Source organism: Schistocerca serialis, chromosome 5 (genome assembly GCF_023864345.2).
Source record: "Schistocerca serialis cubense isolate TAMUIC-IGC-003099 chromosome 5, iqSchSeri2.2, whole genome shotgun sequence".
Lineage (NCBI taxonomy): Eukaryota > Metazoa > Arthropoda > Insecta > Orthoptera > Acrididae > Schistocerca > Schistocerca serialis.
Window position 1 is genome coordinate 460663681 of NC_064642.1, and position 19725 is coordinate 460683405.

The 19725-nt window shown below is 43.2% G+C and overlaps 1 protein-coding gene across 1 annotated transcript in view; it reads left to right on the plus strand.

Annotated features, from left to right (window-relative positions):
• The window catches only part of LOC126482385 (putative uncharacterized protein DDB_G0287191), a 109019-nt gene extending 89539 nt beyond the window's left edge, over nucleotides 1-19480 (plus strand). The window contains exons 3-4 of the mRNA XM_050106485.1: nucleotides 4063-4246; nucleotides 19453-19480. Of these exons, the coding sequence (XP_049962442.1) occupies nucleotides 4063-4234 (172 nt within the window). The 3' untranslated portion in view covers nucleotides 4235-4246; nucleotides 19453-19480. The remainder of the gene's footprint in view (nucleotides 1-4062; nucleotides 4247-19452) is intronic.
• Nucleotides 19481-19725: the final 245 nt, after the last annotated feature.

Here is a 19725-nt window from a genome sequence, read left to right on the forward strand (position 1 = left end):
GGGGGATAATACCAAGAAGACATTACGCGCACAGGGAGTCCGTGTGTAAGAATTTTTGTTAGGACTGTGATGTTCCCGTGGAACTCCTAGAAGGAATTACGTCCTTCAGACCTTTTTTCTTCGAATGCGTTCCGTTAAGAGTCGGAATAGATATGAATTTTCTCCTTTCCAGTTATGTGAGGTCTGCCTGTGAATTGAATACTATTTTCCATCCCTAATCTGTAGAAAGTGAAGAAGAATTACATGATGTGCTGAATGGAATGGACTGTCTAATGAGTACGGAATATGGATTGAGAGTAAATAGAAGAAAGACGAAAGTAAGGAGAAGTAGCAGAAATGAGAAGAGCGAGAAACTTAGCATCAGGATTGATGGTCACGAAGTAGATGAAGTTAAGGAATTCTGTTACGTAGGTAGCAAAATAACCAATGACGGACGGAGCAAGGACGACACCAAGAGCAGGCTAGCACTGGCTAAAAGGGCATTCCTGGACAAGAGAAGTCTACTAGTACCAAACATAGGCCTTAATTTGAGGAAGAAATTTCTGAGAATGTACGTCTGGAGTACAGGATTCTGTGGTAGTGAAACATGGACTGTGGGGAAACCGGAGCGGAAGAGAATCGAAGCATTTGAGAAGTGGTGCTACGGACAAATGTTGAAAATTAGCCGGACTGATAAGATAAAGAATCAGGAGGTTCTGTGCAGAATCGGAGAGAAAAGGAACCAATAGAAAACACTGACAAGGGGAAGGAATATGATGATGGGACATCTGTTAAGGCATCAGGGACTGACTTCCGTGGTACTAGAGGGAGCTGTAGAGAGCAAAAACTGTGGAGGAAGACAGAGTTTGGAATACATCCAGCAGATAAATGAGAATGTAGGTTGCAAGTGGTACTTTGAGATGAAGAGGTAGGCACAGGAGAGAAATTCATGGCAGGCCGCATCAAACCACTCAGAAAACTGATGAATGAAAGAAAAAATCTGTAGAATACAAAACTAATTAGAGTGTAGTTATGGTTAATTCTTGTTTCTATACCGCAGAAGTTGAAAGAGGTTGGAATACTCTAATCGAAAAACAGCCGAAGTCGGCTTCCGTTGTCTGCAGGCAGCGTCGCTACTTTGATGAAGAAGTGTTGGACTCTGGCAGCGACATCAATTTGGGCTTTCATTTTCGCACTTCTTCGAGTGCCACGAATACTTAATGGATAATATGGAAATCAGTTACCGCACGGTATTTACAGGGTGTATCAGTAACACTCTTACAAAATTTTGGGGGCTCATTCTTCCAATTAAAAGAAGAAAATACGTCCCGACCAAATATTCGAAACTCATTTGTTTTTGAGTTGTTGATGAAAGAAGGTTACACAAATTTCTTAAGTGCAACACTCAAAATAATTATCAAAATGTTTTCTGTTTGCTTCGACGTAAGAACTCGCCCATACAACATGTAGATACGAGTAGATGTAAACAGTCTTGGTGCAGTCTGCAGCAGCAGCAATTTCAGGTTATTGTGTGAACTGGATTTGTAGATGAGCGTTGGGCAGGTCTGTGTGTTTTTCTAGCAAGTCGTACAGATGTTGTCTACACGATTCTTACTCAACAAACATTTCCAGTCTTGCTACGGAAGTACCCCTGCAAATTAGAGGAATTATTTAGCTTATCAATGATGGGGCTGCTGCAAGATACATTCAGATAATGTTATCCGAATGGGTGACGGATGGATTGGCAGACAGGAACCAGTTCCCCGACCTCAGTCTTTTGAATTATCTGTGAGGCCAGCCACAGCAACTGGTTCTTACAGGCAACATAAATAATACAGGGGCACTTCATCGATGTGCCTTGAAAGCCTGCGAAAGCAGTCGACCCCATCGAGGGGTGTCAGAAAGTGTGCGGCACTCCTTGATTCGACGACTTTATGCATATGTAAACGGAAGTGGAGGACATTTTGGACATTTGTTAAATGTTTACGATTTAGAAGCTTTGTATAATATTACTCCACCAATACCATTCGTTTAATCTTAAACCCTGTTGCTTTATTTATTTCCAGCTATTTGTTTAAACTGTAACCACCGGAAGTTACATTGTTATATGTCTGTTAGTTATTGCTCAGTGCTGTACTGAGTAGAACGTTGTGTCGCACAGTTTAAGAACTTCGAGCGGAGAGCACTGAGTAAGTCCTCTGAGCTTGCTGGTGATACATAGTGTCCTGTACTCGTCCACCGCGGCACTCAGGGCCACAGCACAAAGTAATAACACCTGATGATTGGCATTTAAGAATCAGAAACAGGTCGTGTTTTAACTACTGAAAAATAAAAAGAACCTTACTACTGAAGTGGTGTCAACCTCTTCTATAATGCTCAGTTGCGGATGTTTCTCCGGCAGGAATTTTTATCTTCTCGAACGGCGTTACTTATAATCCGTCTTGATTGCAAAATTTTTTTATTCATATGACCGGTTTCGGTTCATCCAGAACCATCTTCAGATTTGATATTTCGGTTATTCCTGTAACCGAAATATCAGATCTGAAGATGGTTCTGGATGAACCGAAACCGGTCATATGAATAAAAAAATTTAGCAATCAAGACGGATTATAAGTAAAGCCGTTCGAGAAGATAAAAAATCCTGCCAGAGAAACATCCGCAACTGAGCATTATAGAAGAGGTTGACACCACTTCAGTAGTAAGGTTAATCCTGTAACCGAAATATCAGATCTGAAGATGGTTCTGGATGAACCGAAACCGGTCATATGAATAAAAAAATTTTGCAATCAAGACGGATTATAAGTAACATTGTACAATCACTGATTGCTGCTATCCCATCAGACATTATGTCGGTTTTTGCATAATTCTCGAACGGCTCCTTGATCTGCGACCAAGGAGCGAATTTCTATCGTCGAGTAACTGAGAGTTCCGACCGTTGTTTACAAGATTTGGTGACTATGTGTAAAAGTAGTGTCTTTTACCTGTATCACTACAGGATTAATATAGCAATGAATAAAAGTTAGTTGGCTTGTCATAATAATGTGTAAAATTCTTTTTGAAGTCTCCTCGGACATGAAAGTATAGTTTTATCACACTCGGTAAGTGCCTTGGGAGTAATAGAAGCTGGGTAAAGGGTTACATAATACGTATGGCAACACAAACCACCCATTACATTAGTAGGAATTTTGAAGATGTGTTTATTGCATTAATCTGACGAACATAGAGACTAAGGGGTTGCGATGAGTAACTTACATAACTTATGAGAAATTACATGTGGGACACAGCTGTGTTGCAGTATTATAGGAAACTTATATGCAGTTTTAAGTCTATCATTACATCAACAGTTATAAAGAACAGACTAAGTTCAGACTATGTGCTTGAACGGCCTGGTGACATGACTGGATATTGTGTTATGAGCCAGAAGTCAGTTAGGAATATTTTGTTTTAAAAAGAACAGGCAGCCAGATGTGGGGCCCATTAGCAAAGCAAGATGCAGGTATATGGCATTTGACTTCCATCTAGGTAACTGAAGGTTTTAATTCCCTCTTATTTCACAGAAAAAGAATAAAAAGTTTGCGCGATGGCTCCGAGAATCGATACACATGCATGTGAAATCAATGCAGGGGAAGACCTTCTAGCAGTTCTTGGAAGCAAACAACGGGGAATAGACACATTGAAACAATATTTTTTTTAGTTTATATATTTGTGCAGTTTACTTCCTTTTCAATAAATTTAATTTTATTTGGGTACCTTGCCGAGGGTCGAAAGATTTTGTCAGATATTTTCTAACTTCTATATTTTTGGTTTGTAGCTCGTTAATAAGTGAATTGGGTGGACAGGGAAATCAGAAGTATACTCTAAGAAACGGTCTCAATTCAGCATGATTTATTCTTGTTTACGAACAGATTTCATGGCTGCACAGTATTGACCATCGTATGAATTACAGTAATTCATTTCTCCTTGATCAGTTTTCTTTGACTTTCACCTTCGATATTACCATGCTGTCACACTCATTTACGTGTTGGGACGCGATAAAGCGCTATTTATGAACACCTCATGTAAGACAGTGCTCCAATGTTGCAGCCAACACTTCATCGTGCGCGTGCAGTACCCGATCCACACGGTGCATCACCACAAGATCCACAAGGTGCCCGTGCACCACTACTTCCACGCGCTACACCACCACCACGTCCACCCGCTGGCTGTCCCAGTGCCGCCGCCTGCGCTTGTTGAGCATCAGTACGTCCACTACTGATGGCCCCCACAGGTACGTCTTCGTTATTCTCTTTTGTGTTAAAATGCAGATTAACTGACAAGCAATGAGGAAGTGCTTTGAAAATTCTCATCTCAGCAGCAAAACTAGTGGCTTTAGAGTAATGCGTGTCTTCACTGGAGGAACGCCCTAAAGTGATTTTACTGGAAGGCTCTAGAAAGAAGAAAATAGTCGAAACCTTTTTTTAGAGAGATCTGCATGCCGTGATACTACAACATTAATTACTCTGTCTGATCGAATGCACCCGGACACCTACTAGCGGACATTAATACAGGTCGTATCCATTGTTTGCTTTTATGACGGCTTGAACTCTGCTAGAGAAATTTTCAATGTGGTGTACGCAATGTCCGTGGAAGAATGGCAGCCCATTCTTCCTGAAGAGCCGAAAGCAGAGAAGACAGTACTGTTGAACACTGGTTTCCAGAGGGAGATAGACGTTCTAACTGACCCCAAAGATATTCTGTTGGGTTCAGATAGGGAATTAGGGCAGATCATTCCGTTTCAGGAGCGTTATTGTCCACAAAAATCGCCACATAGATGCTGCTTTTGTTACTTTATGACAGGCTGCATCATCATGCTGATACAAACATCGTCTCCGAATTATTGTTATGCTGTATGAAGTAGGAGACATTCCAGTACCTTATAATGCTTTTCAGCCTTCCGCGCCTAGTATGCCCTGTAATCTTATTCCATTTTTAAATGATAATATTCGCTTTAAATGTACTGTAATCTCAATCTAAAAAAAATGGTTCTGAGCACTATGGGACTTAACATCTGAGTTCATCAGTCTCCTACAACTTAGAACTACTTAAACCTAACCCCAAAAGTTAAAGTTTTCGCGAAATGTGGAAACATTTTCCAAGTTGCAACAAGGGCATGTACCCAGGAACAAAAATTAGGTTGAAATTTAAAAGCGTTGCAATCGAGAAACTCGTGTCAGTACTGTATTTAATATCTGTTATATTATTGGTCCGCTATATGACAATAATCAGCAAGTCAAATCAAAAGAAGCAGAAATATTATTAAAAACCGGGTACAAGTTGAATGCATTATGACATACAAGCTACTGGAGACTACCACAAATTTCCATTTTCAAGACATGTATATTTGTTAAGACTTAACAACAAAAACTACAGAAAATGGCAGAAATTGCTTGTGGCAGACTCTAGTGGTCGTTTCATCATGTGAGGCTAAAGTCAATCACTAGAACCGAAGTACCGAATAAAAACCAGTATGTGTGCGTGCCAAGGTCACCAGCATCTAGGTACAACCCTCTCCGATACAGGATGCTGTAAAATGTATCCTTCCGCATTTAACGTATTCTTATGCGTAATGATGGAACTACACCTAAATTACGAAAAATGCCCCCATACCACAAAAAAAGAAAATGGTTCAAATGGCTCTGAGCACTATGGGACTCAACTGCAGAGGTCATTAGTCCCCTAGAACTTAGAACTAGTTAAACCTAAGGACATCACAAACATCCATGCCCGAGGCAGGATTCGAACCTGCGACCGTAGCGGTCTTGCGGTTCCACACTGCAGCGCCTTTAACCGCACGGCCACTTCGGCCGGCCCCATACCACAACAGCATCTCCTCCGCACCATACTGTTGGCACTATAAGTGATGACAAGTAATGTTTCCCAAGCGTTCGCCAAACCCAAATCCTTCCATCAGATTACCACACGCTATAGCGTGATTTATCACTCGTTTACAGTAATCTACTGTTCAGAGACGTAGCTCTTTACACCACCTTCATTATCCCTTAGTACTGAGTACAGGCATAAGCAGCTTATAACGATTCTCGGACCATTGTACCACATTCTAGTAATTCCATACATAATATGTGAGGTAGCTGAACTGCTGGCAGCAGTTTGGAAATCAACACCTATTTCTTCTGATGATGCCATGCGATTTTTATACAGCCACCCTCGGCTAGCTCGACAGTCCTGTCCGTGAGTACATGAGGTCGGCCTGGTCTTGTTTTGCGGTAGTTCCTTGGCTTTTCCACTCCATAATCACATCATGAGCAAGCGACGTGGGCAACTTTAGAAAGATCGAAATGTCCCTGATGGATATGTCATTCGGGCGACACCCAATGATCTAGTTCGTAGTCACTGAGCTGTCCTGGCAAACCCATTCTGCTGAAACTGCATATCTACTGACAACACAGTACATCCAGCACTGGTGAGTCCACTTCTCGTGGTGTCTGTAGGTCAAATCCGCATTACATAGGTGTGTACGGATACTGTCGATCATATAGTGTATCATTACACACTAAAACGTGTTGGGAAAATATAAAAACACGGCGAGAAACACCATGCTTGCATATGCCAGCCAGCGCTACAGGTTGCGCTGTTGTATTTGAGCTCGAACAGCATCTGTGAAATGACCTCGATTCGTTGCAGGTACCAGTGACGATCAGAACAGTGTTGCTTGCAGTTGTGAGTGTGTTATGTCGGAGCTAAGTGAATTCTAACGTGAGAAAACTGTTCATGCTCCTATGGTGGATGATTCCGTAACGAGGGTAACCGAATTGTTTGATGTTTCAAGAGACACCGTATCGAAGATTTATACCGCATTCAAAGAGAGAGGAAATACATCAGCCGCCAAGTCACAACACGGAAGAAAGTCTGTGTTGAATGATCGTAACAGATGGTGACTGAAGAGGACTCTGACAAAAAGTTAGAGGACGACAGTTGTAAAAGTCTGGAGCCTTGAATGTCGCTCTCACGAACCCTGTCAGCATCAAAACAACATGAGCGGAACTTCATAAGCAGGGAGTTGGAGGACGAGATGGAATTCGACAGTGATGCAAATGCCCGTAACAGGAAAACGTACTGCCCAAGTTATAAAACCTGGACTATGGAGTAATGAAGGAAAGTTATTTGGTCTGATGAGTCTTGTTTGACACTTTTTCCAACTTCTGACCGGGTTTACGTCCCAAGAGTGAAAAATGGCGGGGGTTCGGTGACGATTGGGGTAGTCATATCGTCATATTCCATGGGTCGCATGGCTATGCCAAGGATTATGTGATCATTTTGACTACCAGATCCTTCCAATGGTTTGTTCCTCAATGATGATGCTGTACTCCAAGGCGACACGGCCCATATTCACACCGCTCGCATCGCGCAGAACTGGTTTTGAGAGCACTAAGACAAACTGAGATGGGTATCCGTGGTCAAGGGTAGCGTCTTTGATTCATAATCAAAACGTCTTCGGTCCCGGGTTCGATCCCCGCCACTGCCTAAATTCTGATAAACAATCAGCATTGGCGGCCGAAGACTTCCGGCATAAGAAGTCAGTCTCATTCTGCCAACGGCCTTGTCAAAGAGGGCGGAGGAGCGGATAGAGGTTCAGGGCACTCTCTTGTCCTAGGTGTGGGAAATTGCCCCTAAAGGCGGAAGTATCAGCAATGATCAACGACATGAGGATGCAGAAGCCAATGGAAAACACTGCATTAAAGACACGTAACATGTACCCACACGACATGTGGCCTGTAATTGAAGAAGTGTCATGATGATCTCTCCATTGGCAAAAGATTCCGGAATAGTCTCCCATTCGGATCTCCGGGAGGGGACTGCCAAGGGGGAGGTTACCATGAGAAAAAGATTGAATAATCTACGAAAGGATAACGTTCTACGAGTCGGGGCGTGGAATGTCAGAAGCTTGAACGTGGTAGGGAAACTAGAAAATCTGAAAAGGGAAATGCAAAGGCTCAATCTAGATTTAGTAGGGGTCAGTGAAGTGAAGTGGAAGAAAGACAAGGATTTCTGGTCATATGAGTATCGGGTAATATCAACAGCAGCAGAAAATGGTATAACAAGTGTAGGATTCGTTATGAATAGGAAGGTAGGGCAGAGGGTGTGTTACTGTGAACAGTTCAGTGACCGGGTTGTCCTAATCAGAATCTACAGCAGACCAACACCGAAAACGATGGTTCAGGTATACATGCCGACGTCGCAAGCTGAAGATGAACAGATAGAGAAAGTGTATGAGGATATTGAAAGGGTAATACAGTATGTAAAGGGGGACGAAAATCTAAGTCATGGGCGACTGGAATGCAGTTGTAGGCGAAGGAGTAGAAGAAAAGGTTACAGGACAATATGGACTTGGGACAAGGAATGAAAGAGGAGAAAGACTAATTGAGTTCTGTAACAAGTTTCAGCAAGTAATAGCGAATACCCTGTTCAAGAATCACAAGAGGAGGAGGTATACTTGGAAAAGGCCGGGAGATACGGGAAGATTTCAATTAGATTACATCATGGTCAGACAGCGATTCCGAAATCAGATACTGGATTGTAAGGCGTACCCAGGAGCAGATATAGACTCAGATCACAATATAGTAGTGATGAAGAGTAGGCTGAAGTTCAAGACATTAGTCAGGAAGAATCAATACGCAAAGAAGTGGGATACGGAAGTACTAAGGAATGACGAGATACGTTTGAAGTTCTCTAACGCTATAGATACAGCAATAAGGAATAGCGCAGTAGGCAGTACAGTTGAAGAGGAATGGACACCTCTAAAAAGGGCCATCACAGAAGTTGGGAAGGAAAACATAGGTACAAAGAAGGTAGCTGCGAAGAAACCATGGGTAACAGAAGAAATACTTCATTTGACTGATGAAAGGAGGAAGTACAAACATGTTCCGGGAAAATCAGGAATACAGAAATACAAGTCGCTGAGGAATGAAATAAATAGGAAGTGCAGGGAAGCTAAGACGAAATGGCTGCAGGAAAAATGTGAAGACATCGAAAAAGATATGATTGTCGGAAGGACAGACTCAGCATACAAGAAAGTCAAGACAACCTTTGGTGACATTAAAAGCAACGGTGGTAACATTAAGAGTGCAACGGGAATTCCACTGTTAAATGCAGAGGAGAGAGCAGATAGGTGGAAAGAATACATTGAAAGCCTCTATGAGGGTGAAGATTTGTCTGATGTGATAGAAGAAGAAACAGAGTCGATTTAGAAGAGATAGGGGATCCAGTATTAGAATCGGAATTTAAAAGAGCTTTGGAGGACTTACGATCAAATAAGGCAGAAGGGATAGATAACATTCCATCAGAATTTCTAAAATCATTGAGGGAAGTGGCAACAAAACGACTATTCACGTTGGTGTGTAGAATATATGAGTCTGGCGATATACCATCTGACTTTTGGAAAAGCATCATCCACACAATTCCGAAGACGGCAAGAGCTGACACGTGCGAGAATTATCGCACAGTCAGCTTAACAGCTCATGCATCGAAGCAGCTTACAAGGATAATATACAGAAGAATGGAAAAGAAAATTGAGAATGCGATAGGTGACGATCAGTTTGGCTTTAGGAAAAGTAAAGGGACGAGAGAGGCAATTCTGACGTTACGGCTAATAATGGAAGCAAGGCTAAAGAAAAATCAAGACACTTTCATAGGATTTGTCGACCTGGAAAAAGCGTTCGACAATATAAAATGGTGCAAGCTGTTCGAGATTCTGAAAATGTTGGGGTAAGCTATAGGGAGAGACGGGTCATATACAATATGTACAACAACCAAGAGGGAATAATAAGAGTGGACGATCAAGAAAGAAGTGCTCGTATTAAGAAGGGTGTAAGACAAGGCTGTAGCCTTTCGCCCCTACTCCTCAATCTGTACATAGAGGAAGCAATGATGGAAATAAAAGAAAGGTTCAGGAGTGGAATTAAAATACAAGGTGAAAGGATATAAATGATACGATTCGCTGATGACATTGCTATCCTGAGTGAAAGTGAAGAAGAATTAAATTATCTGCTGAACGGAATGAACAGTCTAATGAGTACACAGTATGGTTTGAGAGTAAATCGGAGAAAGACGAAGGTAATGAGAAGTAGTAGAAATGAGAACAGCGAGAAACTTAACATCAGGATTGATGGTCACGAAGTCAATGAAGTTAAGGAATTCTGCTATCTAGGCAGTAAAATAACCAATGACGGACGGAGCAAGGAGGACATCAAAAGCAGACTCGCTATGGCAAAAAAGGCATTTCTGGCCAAGAGAAGTCTACAAATATCAAATACCGGCCTTAATTTGAGGAAGAAATTTCTGAGGATGTACGTCTGGAGTACAGCATTGTATGGTAGTGAAACATGGACTGTGGGAAAACCGGAGCAGAAGAGAATCGAAGCATTTGAGATGTGGTGCTATAGACGAATGTTGAAAATTAGGTGGACTGATAAGGTAAGGAATGAGGAGGTTCTACGCAGAATCCGAGAGGAAAGGAATATGTGGAAAACACTGATAAGGAGAAGGGACAGGCTGATAGGACATCTGCTAAGACATGACATCTGCAAAAACGGTAGAGAAAGACAGAGATTGGAATACGTGAAGCAAATAATTGAGGACGTAGGTTGCAAGTGTACTCTGAGATGACGAGATTAGCACAGGAATGGAGCCGGCCGCGGTGACCATGCGGTTCTAGGCGCTGCAGTCCGGAACCGCGCGACTGCTACGGTCGCAGGTTCGAATCCTGCCTCGGGCATGGATGTGTGTGATGTCCTTAGGTTAGTTAGGTTTAAGTAGTTCTAAGTTCTAGGGGACTGATGACCTCAGATGTTAAGTCCCATTGTGCTCAGAGCCATTTGAACCATTTGAACATGAAAGGAATTTGTGGCGGGCCGCATCAAACCAGTCAGTAGACTGATGACAAAAAAAAAAAAAAAATAGATGAACTGCCGTATCTCCTCTGGTAAGCATAGCACCGGATCTCAATATTATTGAGCCCTAGTGGAATTCTTTGGAGAGAAGAACGCGTATAGCTACCCACCTCCTGTCTTCGCTATCAAAACTTGCCACTATTTTGCAGGAATAATGGTGTAAGATACTCTTAAAAATCACACGAGACCTGTATTTATCAATTCCGAGACGACTGGAAGCTGTATTTAAAGTCAGCGTAACGTGTTGTGTTCTCGGCGGTTTCATATTTTTGTCCACCCTCTGTACATATTAACATGTCAAGGTGGGGCCATTTTTAATCAGAATGGAATTATGGCTAAACGAGAATTTTTATCTAGTTGGAAGCTGTCTTTCTGTTCACTCATAAAATTTCAAAAACTGTTTTGGTTTAAGCTTAGAGGCGATTATACTTCTCTAATTGCTAGTGAACCTATATATACACATACAAATTGTCGTTTGAAGGAACAGGAGTTAAGCAAAGAGATTAACAAAGAAAAACTTGAAGATTAGAACATATTGTTGAGTCGTTAATGTACTCAGTGGAGAAGGATATTATTTCAGTTGAAAGTACACAGTGTAAGTAGTGTTGCTGTGGAATAAAACGACTCAGCGATTGGATTAAGTAATATAAGGAAAGGCCGAGAAATTAAAACTTGATGTATCGCAGATGATTTAAAATCCGCTTTCCCTGAAACGAAGTACAGTGCCTCACCCATCGGATCTTCTCTAAAAATGGCTCTGAACACTATGGGACTTAAATGCTGAGGTCATCAGTCCCCTACAACTTAGAACTACTTACACCTAACTAACCTAAGGAAATCACACACATCCATGCCCGAGGCAGGATTCGAACCTGCGACCGTAGCGGCCGCGCGGTTGCAGACTGTAGCTTCTAGAACCTCACGGCCATCCCGGCCGGCGATCATCTTTGATGTACTTTTCCTCCTCGAGAGCGGAAACCATAGAAGGTAGTGATGTTGGGCACTGGGGTCTGGAACGAAGCCGACACATTCAAACATGCGAAAGATGTTCTGTTGGGTTCAGATCGAATCTCTGGGCTGGACAGTCCATTTCACGACTGTTATTGCCCACAGTCCATTGGCTGACAGATACTCTTTTAAGACAGCATGCTTTGCCATGTTGATACAAACAAATGTCGTCTTCGAATTGGGGCTCTACTGCACTCATTACGCAATACTGTAAAATGCGTTCTGTACTTCTTCATTGATGGCACTACAAATGACGGCGGATAACTTTCCCCAGGCATTTGCCAAACCGAAACCCTTCCATCGGATTACCACAGGATATAGCGTTGAATTATCATTCCAAATCACTCGTTTTCAGTCATCCACTGTCCAGCGGCGTCGCCCTTTACATCATCTTAAGTGTCACTTAAGACTGACTACAGAAATGTGTTGCTCTTGAGACGCTGTTCGACCATTGTACCCCACTCCATTTAACTTCATTGGTACAGTCACTGCTCTGGTTGAACTGCTGGTAGCACTTTGGAACTCACGAGTAGTTACTTTTGCCGACTTCTTGAGGATTTGTACAATCACACTACGCAATGCTCGACCATCCCTGTCCATAAGCCGGCTGAAGTGGCCGTGCGGTTAAAGGCGCTGCAGTCTGGAACCGCAAGACCGCTACGGTCGCAGGTTCGAATCCTGCCCCGGGCATGGATGTTTGTGATGTCCTTAGGTTAGTTAGGTTTAACTAGTTCTAAGTTCTAGGGGACTAATGACCTCAGCAGTTGAGTCCCATAGTGCTCAGAGCCATTTGAACCATTTTGAACCTGTCCATAAGAACATGAGATCTGCCTGATGTTGCTTTAGCTGTGGTGGTTCCTTCGCGTTTCCACTTCACAGTCCCGTCACCAACAGGCGCCCTGGGCAGCTTTCGAAAGGTCCCTGATGGAATTGGAGCGCGGGTAACAAACAATCACCAATCCACGTTCGAAGTCACTGAGCTCTCCCACTCATTCCGCTGTCACTGTTTCTCTGCGAAAAACACAGTACTACACGCCTCCATTTATGCTGTCGGGTCCGCCTCTCTAGACATCTAGTTGCCAATTCCGCATTACACTGCGGTAAAAATGTAAATTTCGTGTGACTAGGGCCTCCCGTCGGGTAGACCGTTCGCCGGGTCCAAGTCTTTCGATTTGACGCCACTTCAGCGACTTGCCCGTCGATGGGGATGAAATGATGATGATGATTAGGACAACACAACACCCAGTCCGTGAGCGGAGAAAATCTCAGACCCAGCCGGGAATCGAACCCGGGCCCTTAGGACTGACGTTCTGTCGTGCTGACCACATCTTTTTTTTACCTATCTTCTCATTTAGACAATTTTAATCTACAAAAATAAAAGAAGCAGACCACTCAGCTACTGGGGGCGGATATTACACTGCGGTGTTCCGAAACTACTGGTCAGATAGTATAGCAGTATCTCCATATGCATAGAGCTTCGGTAAAGCAGTTTTCTTTTTTTTTTTTATTGATTATTATTGTCTTTCACAGGCGCTATATACAGAAACTAAAGGTGCCATTCAACACATCCAAACGTAAAGAAAAACGGCTCCTAACGCCGTCTAGAGTTAAAGAATTCACTAAAAAAAAAAGAACGAAAAGGAAGTAGGACCCTGCAACGGCCCTGTTCGCCTGCATTCAGGTCGGCTTCTCGTTAACTTAGAAACTATGTATAGCCCCTTGAATTACATCAGGCTTGAACGTTAGTTTCTGAACGTTGATTTATCTCCTCCTTTCACTTCTCATACCCGGAACACAGCAACTAGACAGAGAGTCCGTGAATAACGTACCCAAGTAATTGGGAAAACGTGTTCCATATTTCAAGTGTCGCCGCAAGATATGGTGTTGCTCTTGCAGTACGTACCAGAAGTCTATGACGTTCTTGTCATACAAATAATACGTCGCCATCCCCTTTATCCAAGAAGTAGAAACACCAAACAGCAAACCCGTTGGTGAACATGAAGATACGGGCGGCGTTCAATAAGTAATGCTACAAATTTATTTCTGAAAGCAGGTTGGTTTCATTCAGGTTTTCAATACGCCATAATAATTCCCACTCATTTGGCTACAAACGCCTATTTTTCAACATAATCTCCGCCTAACGCGACGACCTTACACGCTATAACTGGGACGGTCTGTATGCCCGCGTGGTACCACTCTACTGGTCGACGTCGGCGCCAACAACGTCTTGCTGCATCAATAACCTTCCCATCATCCACCTACTACTTTCCGAGCAGTGTACCCTTCAATGGGTCACACAGATGGAAGTTGGAAGGTGCGAGATCTCGGCTGTAGGATGGATGAGGAAGAACGGTCCAATGGAGTTTTATGAGCTCCTCTCGGTTGCGCAGATTTGTGTGAGGCCTTGGGTTGTTGTGGATAGGGAGATATTCGCTTACATTTTTGTGGCGACGAACACGATGAAGTCGTTTCCTCAATTTCCTGAGGGTAGCACAATACACTTCAGAATTGGAGGGCTGGTCTTTGTGGCCGAGCGGTTCTAGGCGCTTCAGTCCGGAACCGCGCTGCTGCTATGGTCGCAGGTTCGAGTCCTGCCTTGGGCATGGATGTGTGCGATGTCCTTAGGTTAGTTAGGTTTAAGTAGTTCTAAGTTCTAGGGGGCTGGTGACCTCAAATGTTAAGTCGCATAGCGCTTAGAGCCGTTTGAAGAATTGATGGTTCCACCATGAGGGAGATATCAAACAGAACAACTCTTTCAGAGTCCCAGAATACCATCCGCATGACTTTAACGGCTGAGGGCGCGGCTTTTAACGTTTTCTTCGGAGGAGAGGTGGCGTGGCGCCACTCCATGTTTGCCGTTTCGTTCCCCGTTCCAAGTAATGAAACCATGTTTCATCGCCCGTGACGATGTTCGACAAAAAATTGGCACGGTCAGCCTCGTAACACGCAAGCCATTTCGTACAGATGATCCTTCGTTGCTCTTTATGGTTTTCTGTTGGGTGGCGAGGAAACCAGCGTGCACACACCTCTGAGTACCCCAACTGGTGGACGAGCGTGTCGGCACTATCGGCAGAGACGTCTGGTTCTGCAGAGAGGTACTTACTTACTTTTCGTGTCCGGAACTAGACTTCAGACTTCCAAAAATCAGCGGCCAATATGGCCTTGTCATTTGCCTCCCATAAGTCATTCATTGTGCAGGGCTGGTCTAAAAATGGACAGATAAGCAGGTGTTGAGGATCCTGAACAGAGCCACACAGACAGAGTGTTCTCATTCTCTTTTGGGAAACCCCATTGCTTCAGGTTTGTCTTGCACTTTGGCACTTTTACCCTCATACGGTTTAGGGTTCTCCAGACTGTGTATGGTAGGTCTCCACCAGGCGCCAGTTCTTTTACATCTTTATGGGGGTTTCTCAGGTCGATTTCCCACCTTTTCAAACGATTCTCTGCAGCCGACCCTTCCAGGTCTCGGGTACGCGACAGGAAACTCTTCCTCGAACAAAGCCGTCGGTCAGCAGGCTGGTGTCCATATAAAGGATGACGCATGTCCTTTTCTTCCTTGGTTTTTTCGGCTTCGGCAGCGATGTCACGTCGCATATTGGGCGGTGCGATCCCCATGATTAAGTACATCTTGTGCACTGGGGTTGGCCTCAAGCATCCGGTAACAATCCGTGCCATTTCATTCACCGCGCCATCAACTTTTCTCGCGTGTGTTGATGCAGACCATACTGGAGCGGCGTATTCCGCGGCTGACACACTGAGCGCAAGGGCTGAAGCTCTCAGGACTTTTGGGTTCAAATGGTTCAAATGGCTCTGAGCACTATGGGACTTAACATCTGTGGTCATCAGTCCCCTAGAACTTAGAACTACTTAAACGTAACTAACCTAAGGACATCACACACATCCATGCCTGAGGCAGGATTCGAACCTGCGACCGTAGCAGTCGCGAGGACTTTTGGGTTTGCACCCCAGGATCCGCTGGTTAGTTTCCTGATGATGTTGTTTCTAGTTGAGACTTTTTCCCTTGTGGCATTACAATGATGTTTATAGGTCAGCGTGCGATCCAAAGTGACACCAAGATATTTGGGCGTTTTACAATGCTCGAGACGTTGACCTCTCCATATTACATTTAATTCACGATTTGCCTCCATGTTCTTTAAATGGAATGCACAGGTGTCTGATTGCGATTCGTCGATTACCCCGAATGAAAGTGCCCGCACGTCCCAACATAGCAGGAGTCACAGCTGTGCACGGCCGGCCGGCATACGGAAGATCGGACAGGTTTGCTCGACTTGACTGCGATGGCGACAGTCGATTCATCGTGCTTTTGTTCACTGCCAGTTCTCCGCAGACATTCCGCAAGTGCTAGCGAATATCTGCGATGATCTCGTTTTCCCCAAAACGAAACTCATATCCGTTAAAGACGACATTTTGAAGGCTACGTATACCGCCGCCAACTATTGAAACTTCATCAAACTATAGGGACTGAAGCGAGAATTTTCCACGATGTCCCATAACAAACTTTTCCACCCGAAATTTGCCTAGCAAAAAATGAGTTGCATTACTATTGAACGCCCGTCGTACATTGAGGTGCATTTCAGACCTGATGCGGCTAGCCCTTGGACTGCCATAGAACATATGGGCACTGAAAACAAAATCGTCCTAAGTCTCAAAGAATGTGAATCGCTCGGTGAACCATGTTAAGGGATAGAAAGTACCACGTCGCTAGAGTGCTGGTCATCTGGATCAGGGGCTCCAGCGCCGACAGTTGCAGGCGAAACCTGCTGCGTCCAGAGACACACCGGCTGGCCAGCCACGCGTCGCGGAGCAGTGAGAGTTCACGGAGAGGCCGCGCTTTCTCGCGCTGCCCTTGCTGCTGTCAAGGGCGACGGCACGCGGGCAAGATGAACGAAGAAGCCACGCGGCCACCTGCCGCCCACGTGCAGGCGTCTCGCCCAAACAAAGGCGGTGCGCGCGCGGTTTCTGCGGAGAGCCTACCATCTCAATGTTTGTATGTGACTGACTCGAAATGCGGTTACGTAAGACTTCTTTACCCAATCAGTATCATTAACTAGCAGTTCCTTTGTATTGGCAGAACTGCCAATCACTGAGGCACAGTGGTTAATCACTTTGAATGTACAGCGTTTTGAGAGATCTGAGACCATTTTACTGCGCTGTTGGTAAATTCTTTTTGTCTTTTATAAGCAGGCCGGGGTGGCCGAGCGGTTCTAGGCGCTACAGTCTGGAACCGTGCGACCGCTACGGTCGCAGGTTCGAATCCTGCCTCGGCCATTGGTGTGTGTGATGTCCTTAGCTTAGTTAGGTTTAAGTAGTTCTAAGTTCTATGGGACTGATGACCTATGATATTAAGTCCCATAGTGCTCAGAGCCATTTGAACCATTTTTTTGTGCGGCTGGTCCCGGCGGAGGTTCGAGTCCTCCCTCGGTCATGGGTGTGTGTGTTTGTCCTTAGGATAATTTAGGTTAAGTAGTGTGTGAGCTTAGGGACTGATGAACTTATCAGTTAAGTCCCATAAGATTTCGCGCACATTTGAACATTTAACCGTTTTTTTGTATTTCATATTATGTTATGAGGCCAAGACGCTAGTGTGTTCCATTATATTATTTATTACAATAGGCTTACTTCGGCGTGATTGGCATCTTCAAGCCATATCAGGGGTCCTGATCTCCACATGACATCGACGTCTCAGTCGGTGTCACACTACTGTATGAATTTGCTCCGTCGTGGAGCTATGCCCGGTGATATATGTTTGCTAGAGCAGATTGTTGTTATATAATGCGACATAACACCGCAGACTCAACTGTCGGTACAGATGTCAAGTAGTGTCTTTGCAAAATAAATTTTTATAATTAGATAACTTCATAAATAACTGCTTCAGCAAAAGTTTAAAACATGCTATAGCTCCATCAACATCAAAGAAGCAAATTTATACAGTAGTGTGACAGCAACTGAGACACTGATGTCATGATGGAGACCACCTGATATAACTTGAAGATGGCAATGATGCCGAAATAAGGCTACTGTAATAAACAATATATTCGAACACAGCAGTGTCTTGGTCCCATAGGATAACATGTAATGTCCTTATATGCAGCAGCCTCTCATGAGTACCAGGTCTTTTTGTCTTGGTCGACAAAATTATGTTTTGATGAGTCACCAAACACTACTCATTTCGGGTTAGCGCCGTCATCAGATATGCCGCAAAACAACAGTAAGGAGTGAATATACACCGAAGTACATAGTGTTAAAGATCATGAATTGCACACACAAAGACATACAAAAATACAGCAATAAAAAGTACTGTGCAATATCGTACATAATTTCTGTTTTGACTGTCGATGAGCTGTATTTTGAAGCCGATTTGCAACCTTTACCTTTGCACAGTAAATATTTCTGAATATTGGTATACCAAGTTGTTTAACATAAGTATTTCATTTAACATGACCATCATTGATTGTAATGCTCAGACTTGTAACTTCCATTGACTCATCTTGTAATATGGTTATCGAGCCGCGTTAGTCGGTCACTGATTGCACTACTCCATGTACAGTGTTTCCGCAACTGTGTCTGAAAGATAAATAATGGATTCAGTTTCATTTAGTTTATTTAATAAGCATTGTTGCTGTGTTTCGAATACAACGATGATATCTTATGTTTATTATTTTCTAACTGCTTTCAATGTTCCCTGTGGTATAAAAAGATTCTAAGCAAATGAATGGGCCAAATATTAAAAAAAACCTGCTTTCATTTTTAAAACAGTAATTTATTCAGTTTCAAAAGTGCAGGTGTTACCATCAGCGGCAATACTGGGCTCTTTAAGTTTAATCGAAGTCAGCTTTGACGTTACGTTTATGGAATAATCTTGGAAACGGAGAAGACGTCAGGGTGAGAGATTGCTAATAAAACTTCTAATTCTGCCAACTACTTTCACTGTATTGTACAAATTCCGTGAACGTAAACGCTCCTCAAATATTAACAGAACCACACATCAGAATGAAATTAGAAAAATATTCATTACTGTTTAATAATGAATTAAAACAGTCTTGACCGCAATAAAATATTTATTTGCAAATTTTACTGGTTTTGGTCCTAATGTGGTTATCGTCAGACCATTATACCATGACAACAGGCGGTGGCGGTGAACTTAACCCAAGCACTTGACGTTCCTGAACTCACATATGCTCCGTTCATCGCCACCGCTTACCCTCATGGTATAAACGGTCCGAAGATGGTCACATCCTGACCGAAACTGGTAACAATTGCAAATAAATATTTTATTGCCTTCAAGACTGTTGTTGGTTCAGTACTTTAACCAGACTACTGTGCTCAGAGCCATTTGAACCATTTGAACCAGACTACTGTTTTCCTCCCGAGAAATGTTCTCAAAATTAATCATTATTGTATATTGTAAATAGTCCCTCATACATTACCAATAATCAAACATATTAATTAGAGTAAGTCTTTACTGAAAATAACGTGCTGAATTTTCTTACTGTTTCAGGTGGCGAGAAACTTGGCCCCTCATCTAGTCTACTCATTCCGTTATATTTACAGTATTTTATGTATGCTATATGTATATAATTTGTAAATAAAGGAATTTATGTTACTTACTTGATGCGATTAATATGCGTTACAGCACTCACAGAAGAGGCGCCTTCATGATGTAAAATTGAAACAAGTGATGTTTAGGTAGGAGGTCTCCGTGAACGAATTACTCAGATTAAGCAGAAGTCGATTCCAATTGATACTGTCACCTGATGTTTCAACTACGGAA